The sequence below is a fragment of the Strigops habroptila genome, chromosome 3 (genome assembly GCF_004027225.2).
Source record: "Strigops habroptila isolate Jane chromosome 3, bStrHab1.2.pri, whole genome shotgun sequence".
Lineage (NCBI taxonomy): Eukaryota > Metazoa > Chordata > Aves > Psittaciformes > Psittacidae > Strigops > Strigops habroptila.
The window spans coordinates 78,054,801-78,075,592 of NC_044279.2; the positions used below are offsets into that span (position 1 = coordinate 78,054,801).

General features: G+C 48.0%; 1 protein-coding gene across 1 annotated transcript; it reads right to left on the bottom strand.

The window, feature by feature from the left end:
- Positions 1-752: 752 nt before the first annotated feature.
- NFAM1 (NFAT activating protein with ITAM motif 1) lies at positions 753-16,553 on the bottom strand. Its single transcript, XM_030479646.1, has 6 exons — positions 16,348-16,553; positions 13,892-14,230; positions 12,769-12,878; positions 10,067-10,165; positions 5,357-5,443; positions 753-2,716 (listed from the first exon to the last, which is right to left on the bottom strand). Exons 1-6 carry the CDS (start codon positions 16,400-16,402, stop codon positions 2,657-2,659), a joined length of 750 nt encoding a protein of 249 aa, XP_030335506.1. The 5' UTR covers positions 16,403-16,553; the 3' UTR covers positions 753-2,656.
- Between the last annotated feature and the right edge of the window lie 4,239 nt (positions 16,554-20,792).

Consider the following 20,792-nt stretch of genomic DNA (forward strand, 5'->3'; position numbering starts at 1 on the left):
TATTCTCATGGCCCATAGAGCCAGGTAAGATGAAGAGACCAAATGGCTGGCTTTTTCCTGAACAAACCTCTGCTACAAAGTAGCTATACCAATATTATATAAATTATATTTCCTAGTCTCTCCTATCTGTGCCTGAAGGCATTTCCTCATACCTCCTTGGAAAACTCCATACCATTTAAAAGCATCCCTCCTCTCACAGCCTTCTACTTTATACCTTTCTCTCTCAACACGCCCCGATGCGACTGTGGCTGCCAGTGGCGCACAGTGCTAAAGAAACTATTAGCTTGTGGCTACATAGCTTCAGAACTTCCTTTTTCTCATGCAACAGCCTTTTACCCTTGCAGGGCCAATCCAAAACCCATTGAAATCAACGCAGCAACTCCCCTCGACCTTGGCAAGCTTTGGAGCACAGCCCAAACCCTCAGTGTCTCTTGGAGATTTTTACTTTTTCACTTAATTGATCAGAACCTGGTGTGATTCTTCCAGTACTTTAGCTCTGATTCTTCCAGAATAGCCTTTTCTGTTCCAAATACCATTCTTCCTCTCATGTTTCATTTTAAACAGCTTCAGCTACTTAATATATAGAATTTTTCAGGCATAAGTGTAAGAAACAAGCTATTTAAAAACATAACAGAAAGACAAGACAAATCAATTCATTGCAAAGTGAGATCCTTGCCAGGAAATTTCCAGTACCACCCAGTATTTTTAGCATTTGTAAAATTGAAAAAGCAAAACACAAAAACTAAGCAGGATTGTTTTGAAAGTTTTCACTTTTTATCTATTTTCCACCAGCTTCTGCTGAATATTTTATTGCCATGCTGCGACATATTTATAATTCATCTCATCATTTCTTCAAATTTGTTAAAGAAAGGAATTGTAATACCTGTACAATCCTCTTTAAATTTTTCTGTAAACACAAATGTTTTCTGGTCATAGTAGGAAACACAAAAATTCTTCAAAAATATTTATTTGTAATTGTCATGATCACTTAAATGGCAAACGGGTCTAATAAGCCACACTGTCTATTCATTCCTCTTTCTGAAATGAATTCCTCAACACTGGGAAGAGAAAAAGCATTTTCCTGTGGTTAAAGAAAGTCCAAACTGCATGTTTGAAATCTCTTCTAATAAAAAGAGCAACGCAATAAGCGGATTATCTCTTTAAACATAGTATAGGAAGGCTGGAGGCCCCGGAGACATTTTCCATAGCCCCTATCTCTGATGCATAGCAACATTATCTTCAACTAGAGAGGGTCCTATGACCCTGGAGCTCAATTTTAATTTGATCTTCTTCTTTAAAGAGGCTTCTATGATTCCTCTCAAGTTATGCTGCATATTCTTATTTTGGGTTGGTTTTGTTTGGTTGTTTTTCTGTTGTTGTTTTTTTAATCTGAGATAAAACAGCCTCAGCTTTTTGATCACTAGTTTGATCATGTTATATGGATATTTCATGTAACCTCTTCCCTATCAGAACTAGAATATGCATCAGCACAAATAGTAGGCAAGTTCCAGCTGACAGGAAAGAGAAAAGCTTGGATAGAAAATTCATCTCTAGGGCCTCCCTCCAGTCGCTCTAAATTTCAGAACTGGTCTACCTGGGCAAATAACCTACGGGATCGGGGAAAAGGAGCCTTATACCCTTGTTGGGAAGTACTGGCCACCTAAAACAAAGGCAAAGCTATTGGCTTTGGTGGGGCAGAGGTACCATGCCTGCTCCCACAGAGGCTCAAAATTTCAAGCGATAACAATGCCCATTGCCAAAAAGAACAGGAAACTGGGGAGCTCGGCTTGAACTTCTCTGAGCTGAAACCTGGCCCCAGACCCACTTGGCTTATGCGGCCCCAGTAAGGGAGTTTCCACAGATTCCCACCTCCTTGTTCCTCTTCCTTGTTCTGGAAATGGCACTGTTGCTGAGACGGGGGTATTTTCTGCCAGGCAGGGTTATTTTCTCTGTTTTCCTTTTCTTCATCTTTAATCTCTGTCTGTGCATCCAGTCCTCACCGTATACTGCTGTTATTGCTGAGGGGAAAGCATTTACCGGAGGCACTGATTTGAGTCAGCTGAGTATGGTCACAGCAGGCATCTGTGACTACTTGATGGGATTAGCAGATTATGAGAAAGCATGTTTCACTGTGGGGTTCCTGAGAAAGGAAGAATGGGCAGGTGGATGCTTGGATCTTGGTTAAACTATGCATGAAGGCCTGATGACTGCATCAGACACAGGATCAGAGGGACTGCTGCAGGTCAGGATTGGAAGATCAAGCCAGCAAGCAGGGAGGTCTCTGGATTGTCCCATCATTTACAGAGGATCGAGATTTAAGTATTTCAGTCATTCCAGGTGAGAGAAACCTGCACAGATCCCATCTGCACCATTTCTAAGATACACGTGAGTGCTTGACAATAGCAGCTTTTCTTTTGCATCAAACAGCTTTGCTGCAAAATAGCTCTGCTGCATCAATGCAGACTGAGCCCAGTGGGATTTGAACAGATGCATTCTCTTGTTAATGAAGGGCAGTTTAGAAGGAGCCAGGGGGTCACAAGTCCCTCATGGTTGTGCCCTGAAGTCAGTGTGGATCTCTGCAGAGAACTGGGGATGTAAGAGAGTAATTCTGCTGTACAGAAAGATGTCTGGTCCACACAGGGTCAGATTTTCCCTGTTAGATATTCTCATACAGTGTATCACAGGATTCTTCTAGAGTTGCTTGCTTCTTAGGTGTCTGCAGAATGATGAAAAGAAGAAAAAAGAAATGGAGGAAAATTATTCAAAAGATGATTAATTAATTCTTAATAAGCAGACCCTGACATTTGTTCTGTTAGAAATGGCTCTAAGTGGTCTGCTGAAATGGAAGCTACTACAGTGAGAAATGTTGCTCCGCCAGAGACGAATGTGACTAATCCAGCCCAGGGGATAAAGATGCCTCCTTTACTTGTCACTCTTCCCCCAAAAAGCTGTCAGACAGGGAGGGGAGGGAAAATTGGACTTGGTAAAAAAATAAATCACTTTGGATTCTGTGAAGGAGGAATTCCCTGACCTCCTCAATCCTGTTTCTTCAACAGTTGAGTCTATTCCTCACGACCGTTCCTTGTGTAGACAAGGCGCTGACAGACTGATATTTTAAGCGCTGTGTGGCACAGGCCTGCTGTAAGCAAGGTTACACAGCAAGTAGCTGAAATGCCACCGGGTGAAGGAAGCCCTACCTACGCTAGCATTTTCCCTGTTGCCACCTCCAAAGGGAAACGTTTTACAAAATGCTGACTCCAGGCACCTCCAAAGCATGTGGGATTAACCCCTCGCTACCCAAGCTGGCTGGCAGTCCAGCGCGACAGCATGCAAATGCTCTTGTTGCAGGGGCTCTCTGCCCTGCTTCCCTTTATAGCTCCCGCTCCACACACAGCATCCCGCAGCAAGGGCTGGCCTGGACTCTCCACAGCAGGGTGAGCCACCATTCAGCAATCCCAGCTTCTGCTCACAGACCAAACACACTGGCCCACAAGTCTCACTCTTAAGGAAAACACCCTGTTACATTCTGGCACAGCCAGATGGTCACAGCCCAGGATGACTGAGAGGGAAGCTGATGAAGGTGCTTGCACTAGTAGTGGAAAGTGCAGTCAAATTCTCCTGTGCAGAGATCACAGGGCACTGCCACTCACACTTCCTTCTGATCAGCACAAGAACTCAGGACACTTGGTGGTGTCTGCTCTTGGCATGAGACCTCATCCCATCCCCTCTCTTTGCTTTCTTCTCCTTTGTTTCTCCCATCTCTGCTTCGACCTTTACCTCACCCTGGCTGAGACTACAAGCACCAGACTCACTCACACGCAGATGCTTTTTTGCTCTTGCTTTGCTCCCGCTCTGTTTTACAGATCCGCTGCTCCCCAAAGCAGCAGTTGAGTGGTGTGGACCACACAGAAACGATTCAGCACAGCCCAGACAGCTCCACGCTAGGGAGAAAAACCCACGCGTACTGCATCTCATCTTCCAGACTGAATCATTCCAAAGGGGGCAGCTGAGAAAGGTATACAGAAGAATAAATAGGACAGGGAAAAGGGATCAGGACCTACTGCTCTCCCTATCCAACTAGTTCAAAATGCAGCAGGTGCACAAAACCAGGGGCACTGCCTTTTCCAGTGCGTATGATGCATTGGGCTATAAGACAGCCTATATAAAACAGCCCATCCTTCCCCTCAATGATCAGATACCTGCCACTGTCTTTGCTACCACCAACCACTGTTGTGCCGCAGCAGTAACTGTAGGAGGCCAGTGCCCTTGGGACCAGACCACATGGCAAGTAGCTCTGACACAGAGGAGGCTGCTTGATTCTAGACCACTGTTTCCTAAAATGTGGGAGTTGTGAAAATGCCTCAAATACTGGAAAATACTGTCTTTCACGAAATAGAGGGATGGTGCCAACTGAAGCTGGCACCATGCTCCACACTGCATAGGCAACCTGGGGAACTGTCCCCAACAGGACATCAGTGGGAGGAAGCAGGAGACATTTTTCAGGAACACTTTCCAATATTAGAAGAATGGAGGTATTTTTTTACAGATAAGAGGTCTGGAGGGAAAAAGAACAATGAAGTTCTGAGGACAGGAAGGAAATGTTCCCTAGGGTGCCCGATACAAGTTTTGCCCCTGTGAAACAGCTGATGCCTGCCAAAGGCAGGGTAGAGGGCTGTGTAGTCCTCTAGTCTGCTTCATGTGGCTCACACAACTGATCTGCACCTGTGTATTGCAGCTATTTTCACCATGAGTGGTTTTAGTTCCTTGTCTCTAACTCATTACTCCCAGCCGAGCAAGAAGATCTGAGCCCAAAACGTGCCCACACTGCCTTTTCCTGAGCCCCAGAGCTGACAGAGACTGTATCAGCCCAGCCTCTGTTCAGGTCATCTTATATTCTGCTACCATGAAATGGCTCTCAGGTGTTTAATGCCAGTGAGAGCAAAGCTGCATCCAGAGTCTGCCGCCAGTGCACAGATTCCTCTACCTCAGAGGTCTTCTCAGCTGCCTAAATAACCTGGAAAGGACAATAGTGGAGACCAGCATCTGGCCAACTCTCTGTGAATATCCATCCTGTTCAGAGCAGCAATGCCAAACCCCTCAATGCCTTTCAGCGTACGTCATACAGCAAAGCATCTGCTTGAAACCAGGACTGCCAGAACTGGTAGAGATGCAGGAGTGAGGTTTCTGCCGGAAGAGGGAAAATGGGCTACATGTGCAGCCCAGCTGGTTAGTGGATGCCACATCCCATTTTCCCCATTCAGTGGGCCTGCTAGGGCCATGGTGACTCTGTGGGGTTTCTTTCCCCATGCGCCCAGGGAATAAGAGAACTCTCCAAGAGCAGGGCCCCAGCCCTTACCTTCCCTGGAGGACTCTTTCTGGCTGATGGGTTGTTTGTATTGTCCTTGAGGATAGAATAGACATCAACATGCTGCAAATCCAGGCACTGCAGAGGAAGAGAGAAGAGATTAGGGGTCAAATAAATTACTTAGGTTTAAGACAATTAATGGCCCACTGGGTTGTTCCCCATCTCATGCCTGACATTTTTTAGGAACTCCTGCCATCTCCAAAATGTTGAAGTTCCTGACCTAAACTTGGGCAAACAGAAAATTCTTCTCCCCTGAAAGCTCTACAGTGCAGCTGCATCATCTTCCTTTTTCAGGCTCACAGGGGCAGGCTTTGATGTTACCTACCCTGTGTAAGGCAGTGGAGAAGAATGCCAATGCTACCGCCTCTTTCCGCTTCAAATTGTCCCAGAATGCAAAACAAAGACCCCTCTGCCTCACGGAAGGATATTGTGCACCATGCGGACCACAGGTAATGGGCAGTGCTCTGCACCCAGAACTGTTTAGGTGCCTGACACCCACAAACTCTTGCTCATGGCTATTCTGGGCACACAAAGGTAAGAAGAGGAGCAAGGCTGAAGGTCCTGAAGCACAGGGGCTGTCAAAAATGGGAAACCCTACCTCAGGCAAGATTCCTATTTATTGTCTGGGGGTTTTTTTTGCAAGCTGGATCTCTCTTTTCTTCTTAGAGTGAGCAAAGAATAATAATAATAAAAATCAATACACTCCCAGGCCCTCAAATATGCCCCTGGTCCCACACAGCTACACAAACATACACATGCCCTGCATGCATATGCACCCACTGGTCCCCCAGGTAATCATGTCACAGGAGATGCGTGTCAGTTTGAGTGATGTTCCAGATCTGCCTGAAGGATCAAACATAACAATCAGGAGGACTTTTCCATGTGTGTTTCAAGGATGACAGCAGGTTGCCAAGGTGGCTGTTTCTCTGGCAACAGGAAGATGGGAGGAGCTCCGGCCGCAAGAGGGGCAGATGGTATTAGTGGAGAGACTGCAAAGCGAGCGAGAAGCCCTGCAAACACAGCAAAGAGGATGAGGAAAACATGGAGGCTTGATTCTGGGGCTGCCAATCACCTGAAGCTTCATCATTTCAGCTAGGGTTGAAAACACTCAGCATCTTTTGGGATCATGGCCAGCAGGATGGTGGTTTGAACAGGACCAGATGATAGAGGAGCAGCATTTGCAAGAGGGGCTTGGAACAAACAAGCACTCAGACAGGAGGGGGGCACAGAGAATGGAGCACCACACTGCTCTCCCATTCCCACTCCTCCTCTGGGAACAAATTCTTTCACCTGTCTGCTTCCCACTCCCAACAACCCGCTTGCCTACACAGACATTCCCAACTATTCGCATGTACACTCGCACAAACAGAAAATCCCATTTCCCCATCCCCCTTTTCAATTCTCTTTGTGGTGCTCACAGTAAGGACTTTGTCCCACATGCTGCTCTCCCAGCAGCCTAGTACTGTGTCCCCTTGGCAGGACAACAGGCAGCCTCTTTCACTGCTCTAGTCTGGTGCCACTCACAAGCAAGAAGGATCCTTTTGGTGTTTAACCTCCAAAAAGGATTCCCTCCCTCCACGAGCCCTCTTCCCATGGAGGCTGTCGACAGTGCTGGTCCTTTGCTGGCCCGTTGGAAAGCTGGTGTCTCCAGTCACCATTTGCAAATTAATTACTTTTCCTTGGTCGATGACCACCTGCTACTGTCACAGTGGAGGCACACAGGCCTCTCTCCTCCCCGCTGGCAGATGCCTGCCCATCCCCGAGCAGCTTCCTTGTCTCCCTCGCACCATGAAAAGCTGCGGTGCTCTGGAACCCGCCTGCACTGCAGGAGTTCTGTTTGCTGCTCTAAAAAGCTTGTTTGAAGTGTAAAGTGGATGAAGCGAGTCCCTTGGATTGTTATTTCCAAGCTGCTCGTTAACAAGGCAGCTGAGCTGGAAGACAGAGGAAAATATAGGTTTGGGTCTGGGCAGTGCAGTGAGGTAGAGCTGCTCTTGGGATGCAGGAGGACAAAGAGGTCAAGGAACAACTGGCAGTGTAGTGGGAACAAAGAGGGTGCCCATTGGCCCTCTTATTATCAGGGCTTTTTGCTACCTGCTGCTTTCCACTGCATAAATCCACCCCCAGGGACTGTGAGGTGAACAGTGGCACCTGGAAGAGCCAGTGGGGAAGGCATTTGCTCCTAGAGATATTCAGCAGGATGGCTTTGCAGGAGGTGTGCTAGGACCCTTCCCACACCAGGGGCGAGCCTTGCTGCTGTGTAGGATAACACAGAGCATGTCATGAGCTGCACCAGCCCATTCCAGGCCTTTGCTTTGATGTCCAGTGCTGCCTCCTGTTGCTCCTGCTCCCAGTTCCAGGCCTGCAAGGATACTGTGGTTCCCTGATGTGACTTGTTTCCAGGGTCTGACCTCTTGCTTTCCCCCACAGATAGCATATCTGGCACATGCTGGCCTCCTGTTCCATTCCCTAATCACTGACCTCCTTCTTTATCTTGTCACTTGGAGTTACTTTTTATGTGTCCTTTTCATTTCCTTGCCTGAGTTTACCCCAGTGCTGGGGACAGATTTCTGCCCTCCCTGTGAATTAAGCAGTGTTCAACACTCAATTTAACAGCAGCAGGTATTCATAACACACCTAGTTTCAAACGCAGTGTGCAGAGCTAGGTTTACACCATGCAGAGTCCCAATGCAATTTGGCAGTGGAGCACCAGAGTCATCTTTCAAAGTAAATAAGGTTTGTCAACTTCCCACTCCCCTCATGTGTCCTGAGGGCCCATCCAACACAGGGTCTCCACCCCAGGGCTCTCACCCTCTCTCCCCCATGCTCCCCACTGCTCTCACCATGTGCCATGTGTGCGGCTGGAGCTGCTGCTTCATGTCTGAACGAGTCACCCCACAGCAGCTGCTCCACGATAAAGGACCCTCCATTGCATGGGCTCATACCCCCCCGGCACACGCAGGCAGGAGGTGGTCCAGGCTGCTTGCAGCACTGCCAAAGAGGGCTGAGCGCCTGCCCTGCACACCGGGCTGGCTGAGAGCCCCGCACAGCTGCTGAGTGGTTAACGGGCCTCAGGGAAGGCTGCCTGGGCCAGGTCCATAGGGCTGTGGCAGGCATAGAGGCTCAGCCAGCTCCAGGCACTGCCTGTGCCTAAGGCTGCCTCTGCTGGCTTGCTGGATTAGCCTTTGCGGGGCCTCCTGAACAGAACAACATGATGAAACATGTAATTAAGATGGAGCTAAGGATGCATGACGAGGCCGACTGAGCGAGAAATGGATTTGATTTTTTTTTGTCTCCTTGCAGAAATCATCCACTTCAGCAGGAAACTACCCATTCGGATTTTTATAAGCCTGAATTAAAAATAAATTACTTGATACAAATGAAAAGGTTTATAACCTGCAACCTCCTTTACCCAAAGCATTGCTTTTTGCCCAGAATAAATATATCACATACAATACATGGTGGTTACTTTTAAACCTCTACTCCAAAAATAAAGGGTCACAAAACGGTGCCCTCCCCCCGCCCTGTGAAGTGAGAATGAGAAAGGGGCAGGCCCATTTTCTTGTTCATATCTGCCCCCGATCAGGTCTCCTGCCTCCTTGGCAGAGCTTTGCTCCTCTCTGTAGTACATTCTCCAGAGCTTCGCTTTGTTTAGTTTAAATGATTAATGCAGCAGAGCTCACAGGTTTTCCTCGGAGAGACGTTTCCAGCCCTTACAGACCCTGCAGTCAGAAAGGTTCCCTAATATTCAGGAAATATCCTTCTATTCACTTTCATTTTATTCGTCCTTGTTTGTCCCACAGATCACGGGATTGGGGAAAAAAACAACCCTTCCCTTCCCTTCGTAGTGGAGCAGCCCTTCCATGGGAGTAACAAGAGAAAAAAGAATCCATTTTAAATGGAGCTGGATGGCTTCTAAATGGGATTAGGGGTCATGGTTACTTGAGGTAGCTGAGGTCTGGGCCTGACATTTCAGGAGAGACACTCCAATCCTATTACCTATAATGCTGAGCCTACTGGCCTCGAGGTGTGGGAGCAGTCGGGGTTCCCCAGTTTGGGGAATAGAAAAGGAAACCCTGCACAATGCAAATGGGAGATGCTCCAAAAAAGAGTCTCCCTTCACTTTCTTCCTGCCCTTTTCTCCCTGAGAACCTGCCCAGTACTGCAGTGGCACTGACACTGGCACCAGCACCAGTTAAGGTGTCACAGCAGGAGCTCTAAACAACTGGGGTTTTTGGGGGAAGCACATCTCTCTGCCCCTTTCCTGAGCCATCATTCTCCAGCTGGGAATGGCAAGTCCTTGAGACAGTCTACAGTACAAAGTGAGGCTGAGATCCCCTCTTCCTTCCTGCCTCCTGGAAGACCTTCCTCTTCTACTACCAGGAACGCCCTCTGGCTCCAAGCCTGCTGCTCTGTGCTGCCACACAGCTGGCAAAGGGAAGGGTGCTGCCCAGCAGGGCACAGTGGAAGACTTTGGCACTGGGGAGGCCACGAGTGGGACCAGGATGGAGACACACAACATGCACAGTCCTGAGAGGAGCTAAGCAGGGCAGATCACAGGGTCACCAGTACCAAGCTGGTACACAAGTATTGCTTATGTTTCATACAATGATATTGGTACTGTCTGCACCACGGCAGAGCAGGGAAAGGAAGGGTTGTACCATGATGCAAACAGAAGGGATGGAGGGCAATTCTGGTACTCACATCATAGACAGGAGATGGTGGTGGTGGGACGGCTAAAGGGGGCTGCGTTTCCACCTTCTGTCCCAGGATATTTAGCTGGTTCCTTTCAGGGCACAACACCTGCTCAGGACAAGACACCAAATGACACATTTGGAGCAAACACCAAATCCCCAAAGATAGAGTGAACACCAATATCATGTTGAAACCAGCTGCCTGCATACTACCTGCCTGCTTCCACAGCAAAGAGTGCTGGCAGTCTGCAATATGTAGCCTGGTCCTTTTCCTCACCACAAGGTTATATGGCGTGGTGACTTACACTGGAGCAGTGCAAAGGAGAACTGGGCTCTGTGCGTATATAGAAATCACATCTACCACTGAAACTTAGCTGGATGGAGGGTGTAAGTATTTAACAGTACATAACAATGCTGTAGGACAGAGAGGAAAGCAGGGCCCTGTTCAAAGTGTGCAGGGGAATTTCAAAGAGGCAAAGTGCAATGACTTCTACGAGAATTTGGCCAGGAAGCTTTTGCTAATACACAGTCTGGAGAGGAGCACCAGATGACCATTAATGATGACATGTAGTCAGTGATCCACTAACGTACAAGTCCAGCATGCTGTTGAAGGAAGAAGGTCTCTTCCTCTGAAATGTTTCTTGCATCAGATGAGTTCTCCTTGAGCACGTTTCATCCATGCACAGATAAAGGTTAGCCCTGCTCAGCAAGCAAGAGAGGAGGCAGAAAAGGCAGAAGGCTTTGCTAAGTATCTCTGTTCTAATTCAGAAAGAAGTGGGATGATTATATTCACATCACATGAAAACGATGAACTGCTTTCCAGTCCATTAGTAACTAAGGAGGATGCTAAATAGCTTCTCTTAAAGATAAACATTTTTAAACCAGCAGGTCTGAGCAAGCTGTGGTGAGAAATATGGGCTGTGTTCTGCAGGAGTGCAAATGTAATGTCTGCAAGATCTCTTTGGGCCTCAAGGAGAGCCCGCAGGTCTGACACTTGCTGGCCCACCTCAAAACCTAGAGATGCCAATTGGCAAGTCGTGACAGTGCCTCCCTCGTCATCCCCATGGAGACGCTGTCTAGGCAAACAGACATGGGGGCCTGTCTCCAGCCTAGTTACTCTGCTGCTCACACCCCTTCCCCCTCCATCAGACTGACTGCAAGGGAAGTCTCACGAGATTAGCAGGTCTGCCAACTGCTGCCATTCTGTTTTCAACCTCTTGATGTCTGACTGTGTGTGCAGAAGCCTGATGCTCCTTGGAGTCATAGGACTATACCAGTAGCACAGCCTCCACATAAAAATGCATGCAGAGTCTGCTGTTGTGGTGGCAGAAGGCAGTTTGAAAGAGTAAATATGGGGCATACTCTACCTAGAAAACAACAATCTCCAAATTCCATTCTGAAAAACACCAGGGGTTTTTAAGCCAGCCTGGATATCGCTGGAAGAATGCAGAGGATGTTATTTGAATGCCTGAGGGTGGTAGTACTAGGAGCAGTAGGTTTTCCCCAAACAACAGGAATTCCAGAATCACAATTCCAGAGTTTTTTCCACAGGGCCCCAATCTCATCCAGATCTTCAGCCCTACATTTGGCTTTTCTTCTCTTCCTCTCTATATCCTTTCTTCCCTTCTCCTGGTTTCCCTTTTGCCTTTAGCTACTCATCCCAGCTTCCACTTCCTTACCCAGCTGGTCCCAACCTGTGCTACTAGTCTGCTCACCTGAGGGGCCCTGTTAGACCAGTGCTAACACCCTCCTCCAAGCTCCAGTGCTTCCTTGCTCCAGATTCCAGTCCCAGTTTCCCTCCTGAGGCTCCTTCCAGCCTCACAGGATCACTGCTGTTGGAAGGTGCCTCTGGAGATTGTCTTGTTCTATTCCCATCTGCTCAAAGTAGTGCCAACTAAAGCAAGTTGCTCTTCAGGTCCTTGTCTCTCTTTTTTTCAAAGTTAACTGGGACTTCCACACAGGCTTCCTTGGCATCCTCGTCCAGACCTTCCCCTCTCATTCTGCCTTTTAATGTTTTCTCTGCCAAACAAAAGCCCAAAGCTCTAGTCCCATCCCCTCCATGCTGCACATTGTTTTCTTCTATAGTGCCTGAGCCATGGCTCAGGAACACATTTGCAAAGTCTCCTTGCAATCAGGTTATGCCCTTGAACCAGAATAGTCACCATCATGAAAGAGGATTAGAAACGGGAAAAGTCCTGCCCTCCTCCTGCCACCAAGGCTGCAACAGGCTCGCTTGAGTGCACAGGACATTACCTGTCTAAGTGGCACCATGTGGAAAACAGCCTCACAGGGGCTCCTTTAGACAACTGAGCTGCTAAATTGACAAGAGCCACGACTGAGCAGGCACAAACTGCAATTTTCCAAAAACCCATCACAAGACTGCATCTCCTTGAATATTCTCAGGGCCAGCACAACTGCTAGTGTGACTTCTTGCCCTGTGTCAGATCCTTCCTCTAAAGCAGAGCATGCTGGAGTCCAAATGATTACCAGAATTTCTTTAATGGACAAATCAATGACCCACTTTTTCTCTCCTATAATCTTTTTTTCTCAGAAAGACTCAACTTAAAAAAAAAAGAAAATAAACCTGAGGCAGACACTCAACATGGAAAATTTCAGCACAGGGACTTCCAATCCAGCCAAGTTAGAAGCAAATGAAATAAATTCCTAGAATGGGTCGTGTCAGGTATTGCTTTTTATTTGATTATAACTTGCCTTTCTTTTCCACAGAAGCAGAGCTGTTGCGGCTATGCTCAGTGCAGCAAGGAGAACAGTAAAGGTAATGAGGACTTCCCACCCATAAGAGGTCTCTACGTACCCTGTACCTGTAAGAAAGAAGGCAAAAGATTCACAGTGTGAGTGGAAGTTACAATCGTGCTGTATTTTTAACCCTGGAGAAAATCTTGAGAGAAATAAAATAGAGAAGCAGTCAGAATACAGTAGCGCAGATGCACACACCCTTCAAAACCTCGAGCCTGGCTGAACAGAGAGCAGGGTGCAGCCGAAGAATCACACATAGGAGACAGGATATAAGCAGCTGCACTTCATATTGGTTAGAGGGAGGTGACGTAACTATGAGAGCCAAGACAGGTGGTAGGTAGAGGCTGGCTAGAGTCTTTAGTGATAGGAGCAGAAAGACAGATGGAAAGCACATAGGCCACACAAACTAGCAGGGTGAGTACTGTAGGCATCCTCTGACCAGTGCAGCAAAGCCATTTCATCATGGTTCTTTGCATTTACACTTTCTAAGAAGTTTCCTATACCCAGCATTGCATTCAGTAGTGCAAATCCAGGCAGTCAGCAGCATGCATACCTGTGCATTAATGGAACAACTGACCTCTTGTACCACATGGGAAAGGGGGAGGGATTACAGTGAGACCCTGACATGTTTGTAGCCCCCAATAGTGAGTGCCTAACCTGTAGATCTGCCTATGGCAAGCACCGTAACCACTGATCTTGTGTTCAATCATCTCTGTCATACTGCTAAAGGCCAAAGCACACTGTCTCCTGAACAATGACACCTAAAAGCACGCTCTGACTCCATGCCCAGGCTCCTTGGTTAGACCCTGGCTTTAAGCCTGCTGTTCCCAGGAGGCTGCAGCAGGGCAGATAAAAATCACTGCAACTTCATGTCCCATCTGCACACTGGGAACAGTAGCACAGGTCACCTGTGAAAAGTGCATTCAACTCTAATGGCATTAAGTATTTGGCATAAAGTATTATTCCCACCTGACTTCGTAGCGTGTTTGGGTAGAGGAAAAGAGGAAAGATCATCTTTTCATAGCCAGATCCAGCTGATTTTTAACCTCCTACCCTTTCTTTCTGGTTGTTCACTTACCTCTAGCAAGGACAAACACTCCCTTTCCCATCTTCTGGATGTCATTCCATTTGACGTCGCAGTAGTATGTGCCAGTAGAAGAGGTGTTTTCAAGGGGCCTGATTATGTGTTTGTAAGATACAGTAGCAGTCTTATTCTTTTCTCCAGGAGGGATGGTTACGCTTTCCAACTTACTGTAAATGGATGTTTTCTGGCCCAGTGAATTAATCCAGTAATAGAAGATTGAAAATGTGGTGTATTTTGGCATGTAAGGGAAGATGACTGTACAGGGGATGGATATTCCTTCCTCAAGCAGTGCAACTTGGATTGGAGGCTTCTGCTGTACATCGACACTTGCCCCTGTAGGGGTAATAATTGTTAGCAGTCACCTAACATCACTTTAAGTCAGGAGCAGTCTTCTGCCCCAAAGACAGGGTCACACTGAAAACAACTGTATGTCAGGAAGCGCACCCGTAGCATGCAGCGTTGGCCCTTGTCAGAGAGGGACTGATTCAGAGCACGTGCCCTGTGTGATCTGCCACATCTCTTAGGTAATTGCTGTGTGATTTGCGATAGCCTGTTGCATTCACAGGCTTCCCCTTTTCCCTTGTGAGCTCCTCTGTACAACGCCAGCGTGCAGAAAGACAGGAAATGAAGCAGGAAGTGAACTGATTTTGCAGTGGTGTGAGACTGTATTTACAGCAGATGAATAGAAAGCAATTTTCCAAGACAAGTGCTAGCTGGGCATCTCCTGAAGCTCCTAAGTTACAAACCTCTGCTTGGGCATCTCCGTGTGGCCATGTGATGGCTGCGCCAGCGAAGGTGCTGTAGGCAAAGCAGGTGTTGTCAGTGGGACTCTGTATTTCTGAAGCACGACTGAGGAAGGAAATTACATATTCTGTACAGGGGCCAGCACCAGGGCCATGAGAAATAAGACAGCTTAATCACTCCAAACTTTTACTGCTGTAAATGGGCAGCAAAGCACAAGACTCGATGCTAGATACGGGAACTATCTGCAGAAGACTGCAGATCTTAAGTATCTGTATGTGACAGTATCTTAGGCAGAGAGATGGGAGATCATACCCTTCATACGCTTCCTCCTTACACAGATAGGGCTGTTGAAAGTGATCTATCACTGCAATTCTGTAGACAATGATGTTAGGAGTTACAAGAGAGAGTGAATAAGCGCAGATGGGAAACCACAACATAGTTCACTCCCTGTTTTGTTTAATAAAAAATAAAATACTAAGAGTGAGCCATGGACTCGTAAAGAGCCCAGAGTGCAGGACCTCTTTGGCTTCCCAGCCAAATCCGGGTTTAACATCAGGCAGTCTCAGAATCTGTTTGTTTAACAGCTGACATGACGCTACATATAAAGCAACTTAAGAGGAGGCCCCTGCAAACTACTGTTGTCTTTAAAAAAAAGGAACTGGAAACTTACACACAAGTCTTCTTACAAAATGAAGGATTCTTTCAGAGACATGAAAATAAAAGGCGGGGGGAAGAAAGAGTAGAGAGAGAAAGTAGGGGATAGGCAGGCTTTTCCATTCATGCTTTTGATGGGATTCCCTGGAGTTCTGCATTTATAAGCAGGCTCATAACAAGGCATTAAAGCTGTCCCTGAGCACAGCTAGGCTTGCTTTCCTGTCATCATGCACTAATGCTGCATCGCAACAGCAGCATCACCTCTGCACAGTGGGACTCAGTGTTGGAAAAGGCAACACAGCCATAGCACAGCTGAATGCTGAGCACTGAGGAAGGGTTGTGGGGGGCAATAATGGAGGGAGAGCATGGCCACTGTCCAGAAAGGACTGTTGGGAAGTAACGTCCATTAAGGAAAATCCTCTACAGATGATATAGCCAGGGACAACAGCCAGAGAGTAAGGAAGAGCTTAGATCACATCACTAGAAAAAGGTTCTTAGCTGTAAAAGCAACTGAGATACAGTCCAGTCCTAAGGGACATGCTCAATTCGTTGTGAGCACGCAGTCCTGTGGACACTAGATACAATATTATGGAAAGATGGTGACAGAAAATCCTGCAGACACTGTAGGAGTGATAACACGAGTGGTCTCTTCTGGGCCTTATTTTCCAAAATCATTCATCATCCTTCTCCTGATCCCTACCCAGCAGAACACACATGAATATAGTTTCTACGCCAGACCTGGCTAAGCACTGCTGTAACAAAACAGAAGAGAGATCCATCTTCTTACAGTATCCCAGGGGCCATTAGCTTGAGAAGAACATACCAGGGAAAAAGCCAAACCATTTTATTTAGGTTATCTAACCCTTCTCCCATGTTCCTCCTTTCCTGAGGATTCTCTCTCTCTGCTTTGAAATGCTTAAAAGACAGAAATAGCAGCAGCATGCCAATTCCTAGAGGGGATCTCTGGAAATTAGCAAAAGATAGCAGCTGGAAACACTCTAATGTGAACAAACGTGAGAGTAAACAAAAGGAATAAAAACCCACGGGTTTACCTCCACACTGAAGCAACCAAAGAAACAGGAAGATGACTTTTAGAGTAGAGGCCATGATGCGGGGGTCAAAGGCTGGAAGACAACAGTCAGATACAAAGATCCAAAAGGCGAAAGAGATGGGGGTTGTCAGGTATTTCCACACCCAGGCAGCTGGTTGATCCCCTCCTGTTTGCGAAGGAACATCAGGATGGACACACACTGCTTTTGGCAAGTTGGTCCTGGCAGCTGCAGCTCTTCTGCTTTTCGGTGAGACTCCTCCCCGCACCAGGCTTCATTTCTCTGTGCTGTTACAATGGTGTTACACCTACCAGTGGGTGTCCAAAGATTAGACCATAAACTCTTCGATGCATTGAGCTTTGTCTCCCGATGACTGTAAAATATCCCACTCATTCCAAACAAACTTTGTCACTTGCCACAGTGACCGAAGCCCCATGTTGGAATAGCAAAAAAAAAAAAAAGTGTTTTGACTGGTGCTGAGGCCATTTTTGGTGAATGTGGTCAAATTCAGGGAAGGATTCAAACGATTCTGGAGCAATGGACAAGCTTAAAAGTGGCACAGTGGGATTTTTACCATAATTTTGCAAGGATTTGTTTACACAGTTGTTTTAGAACAGCTACTCCTGAATATCTCACTGCATGGACCAGATTTTGGAATAAGGGCACATTGCTTCTACTCACCTTAATCAAATGCTTTGTTCACATGGGGAAGCTACTGAGCAGTGCCACAGGGTGTGGGTTCAGGGCACAGCAGCAACATCAAACTCCGCCTTTATGTGAACACTCAAGTGTGGGATTCCCTGTTTTGCCTTCAACACAGGAAAAAAGTACCCACATCAGCAGTCAGTAGAGAGGAACAGCTCCGCTGTAGTCTGGACTGCACAAAACTTCCCTCCACAGCCAACTCCTCCACTAGGTCGCTTTGGAGGAAGGCACTCGTATTCCAGAAGTGAGAACAACCGGACAGCAAATTCATCCCTAACGGCTGGGATGTTTCAGATCCACACGGCTGGCTCTCAATTAGCTTTGTAATACAGGGAAGCCTTAAGAAATCTATTGTAGGAAAATCTAAGGAGAGCCCTTTGAAGAAGAAAACCCTCTTTTTGTGGGAGGATCCTGCCGCCTGTGCTCATGAAGAGTCTTTGATTTTGATGAAAGCTTGTTTTTAGCTAAGACATCTGCAATGCAACAGCTGAGCAGCATCTGACTCAAAAAACCCCTAATGTCTGAAAGGTCTTCACTTCTCTCTAGGCAGCTTCCTCCTTTCGCACTTCTTGAGACAGACATTTGTGCTGTCCACAAGAAAGCACTTTGCTGCAATTTCAAGGGTGCCTGCACACATGGGGTGCTCTGCTGTGGAGACTGGTGGGAGATGGCTGTGCAGAAAATACTGAAGAAGGAAGATGAGCCTGTCGTCAAAATTGCTCTTTATTGGTTGTTTTATCCCTCCAGCGTTTGTAGGAGCAAGGTTTGCTCCAAAACCACCTTTGGTTTACAGCATTTTTCCTTCTGTTCAGCCTGGGACAGGCCCTCAGGAGGATGGGGTCTTGATACAGGGGGTGGCTTGCAGCTGCAGCCACTGCAGCCCCCTGAGCCCAGGGATGACTCCAGCACCTTTCTGAGAGAGCGCCCTGAGAGATGGGGAGAGGAGCAAGTGGCTTTGTGTGGCTCCTGAAGGCTGGTGCAGCAGCTGCACTCCTCCAGGGAAGGTTTAGCTCAGATTAGCCAAAACCAACTCTTCTCCCCAAGACATGCTGACGTGAGCTGCACAAAGCTGGTCTCAGCTGGAAATTGCTCCTCGCAGGTCTTAATGCTGAACAGCAAGGACAATCAAGAGCGGTAACAAGACACTTGGGGCTCACTTGGTGTTTCAGATATGTAGGCACAGATCAGGCAGCTGTGGCTCTGGGGGGCTGTTGGAACACAACAGTGCTCAGCAGTGTTTCTCAGGACTTAACAGCACCTCAAGGTAGTTGGAGAAGGGAGGGAGAAGGGGGCAGGGTCTTACTACCCTCCTGTGGAAGAACTCTGCTGAACAGTGAGGGCTTCCTCTGCTCTTCTATCATGCTCATCCCCATGGTAGCACACAGCTTTGCAATTTCCAGCATTGATGTATTTCTAGAGGACAGAACATGCTGCTCCTGTCAGTGATGTGTTTTAACTGTTATCAGCATTTATCTGCTTCAGGAATTCAGAGCGATAAGTGGATTAAGTGCGGTAGGTTTGTAGGGCTGCTGGGTCAACACCATCCTTCCGTCTTTTCCCTTCTTTTCCTATAAACAACCCTGTTGCCACTCTAAATGCCAAGTCCTAGAAATATCACTGTCTGGAATTAAAAAAAAAAAAAAAAAAAAAAATATATATATATAGATCTAGTATTTCAAAAGAGATCACACGTAAGACCCAGCTGTGGGATTAGAGGCACGGCATGGCCAGAAATACATTCACTGCTGGGATTTGCTACGGTAGAGCTCGCTGGAAAGAAATGGCTTTGAAATGACTACCCAGCAGCTATTAACTGCGAGACAGGATGACATTCTGTTCCTCCGAGCCTAAAGGGAGCCTGAATCTTTGAATGTTAAATTCTAATTCAATTTGGTCTGGGGATTCTGGACTGGGTTTTAACCCTGGAGAGATAAATGGGGGGCAGATGAAGATGAGGAAGATGGAGAGTTTTGTGTTTCTGTTGCCAGCCTGTAGCAGGGCTGAACTGATACCCCCAAAAACTTAGGCTTTGGAACCAACCAGAATACCTGTGCCAAAGGAAATAAATTACAAAGCTTCAAAGGAATAGGTCATTGTATGACCTTCACTCATGCATTATACAGTACACTGCTGCATGTGAACTGGTCCCTGCAGCATGATGAGGAGGGAACTGCCTGCCCAGCTGTAGCCCTGCAACAGCATGGACTGGCCAAGATCGGTATGGCTTGGTCCTTTCTTTGATTCAGGGAATGCTGATCACTTCCTGAGACTAAATACATGATTGGGCTAGGTGCTAGCAACAGTTTCTGCTGCTAGCTGGAAAGTGTCCATTAATTTCACTCAAGCGCTGTTAAAAGCCCGCGACAGTGGCCAGCATTCCCAACTGTGAGGTAAAGCACATTGTTCTGGCGCGCACAGACAACAAGTTTGGGCAAGTGCTGAACGTACCAGAATTGCCTGTTCACAGCTGTGTCCAATGTACACCCACAAGTAAAGGCACACACACACACGTGCCCACACATGCCCCCCCAGCCAACTCCAGGGAAAGCATTTATTCAAACAAAAAGGCTGCTGCTAGCCAAGGCAAAAGCAGTGCTGCAGAGACCACAACAAAGCCTCTTTATTGCTGAAGCGTTTAACACCACAACCATCCAAAAGAGAAACACCGCCTGGCGCAGAGAAAAGCTGCAGCAACTCAGCGAGCCTGATTGCAGAGAGCGCTTCAGAGCATTCCCCAGCACGGCAGCTCCGGATTTGCTGCCTTGTCGGAGACCAGCTCAATCCCCCATCGCTGGAAAGGCAGCCAGCGGCAACACACGCACCTCTGAGGATTCACAATCTCTTTGACTCCTCTAACTCCAGACTCCGAGGCGTACAGTTTCCCCCTGTCTGGCGGCAGAAGCGATAGGAGAGCCAGCGCACGCGGGGCTGTACCTCTGCCAGCAATTTTACCACTGTTGTGTGTCGAGTGCCTCTCCAGCAGGGCTGGATGATGCCGAGGTAAAAGCTGCCAATGCCCTCGCTATGTTTCTACCCGTTGAACTGCTCTAGGGAAGAGAACAATCAGCAACTCGAGGGGAAACCAGAAAAAGAAAGGTGTTGACACTACCGTGGGGAAGGGAGGGGGCACTTCTGAAATTCCCTTTCACCAGCGGAACGAGCCTGCCTCAGAAATCACGCCGCTCCTGCTCTTTTTCTGTTCATCTACTGGAAAGATTCCCAGAGACTAAATTATCGTCACACGCCTGCTGCGCTCGCAGGGGCTGACGCTGCGTGGCTGTGCCTCAGCCCCGCCGTGTTCCGTGCGGCTCCCCTTCGCGGGCTCCTCGTACAACCCGTGTGGCAAGCCGGGCCGAGCGGGACTTATCCTGGAATGACTCTTTGCCTTCTCAGGCTGACACCTTCCCGCAGCACACCTATCTGCCCGGGCCTGGGGCTGAAGCGGAGCCAGGCAGAGCCGCTCTGCTGACGGCACAGCGGGCCACGCTTCGTCCACTCGTGCAAGGGCGGATAAAGCTCGCCCCAGGCAGCTCACCCGCACCGGGAGGAACAGCAGAGCCGCTTCGGCCGAGGCGGACGGTCACTCGCCCGCCGTCACCGAGCCCCGGCCTGCCTCGGCCGCGGGGGCTGAGGGGCGGCGGCCGTTACCCGCCAAACCCGCGCCCTTGCCCACAAGATGGCGCCGTCGTCCCGGCCGCGCACCGCTGCCGTCCCTGCTCCCGCCCGCCGGCGGGGCCCGCCCC

Coding starts and splice junctions, on each gene's coding strand:
- NFAM1 (XM_030479646.1), bottom strand. CDS start 16,402: ATGGCCTCTACTCTAAAAGTCATCTTCCTGTTTCTTTGGTTGCTTCAG. Junction 5,444..10,066: donor CACCATCTCCTGTCTATGAT/GTGAGTACCAGA, acceptor CTTCCTCTGCAG/TGCCTGGATTTGCAGCATGT. Junction 2,717..5,356: donor GAAAGAGTCCTCCAGGGAAG/GTAAGGGCTGGG, acceptor ATCATTCTGCAG/ACACCTAAGAAGCAAGCAAC.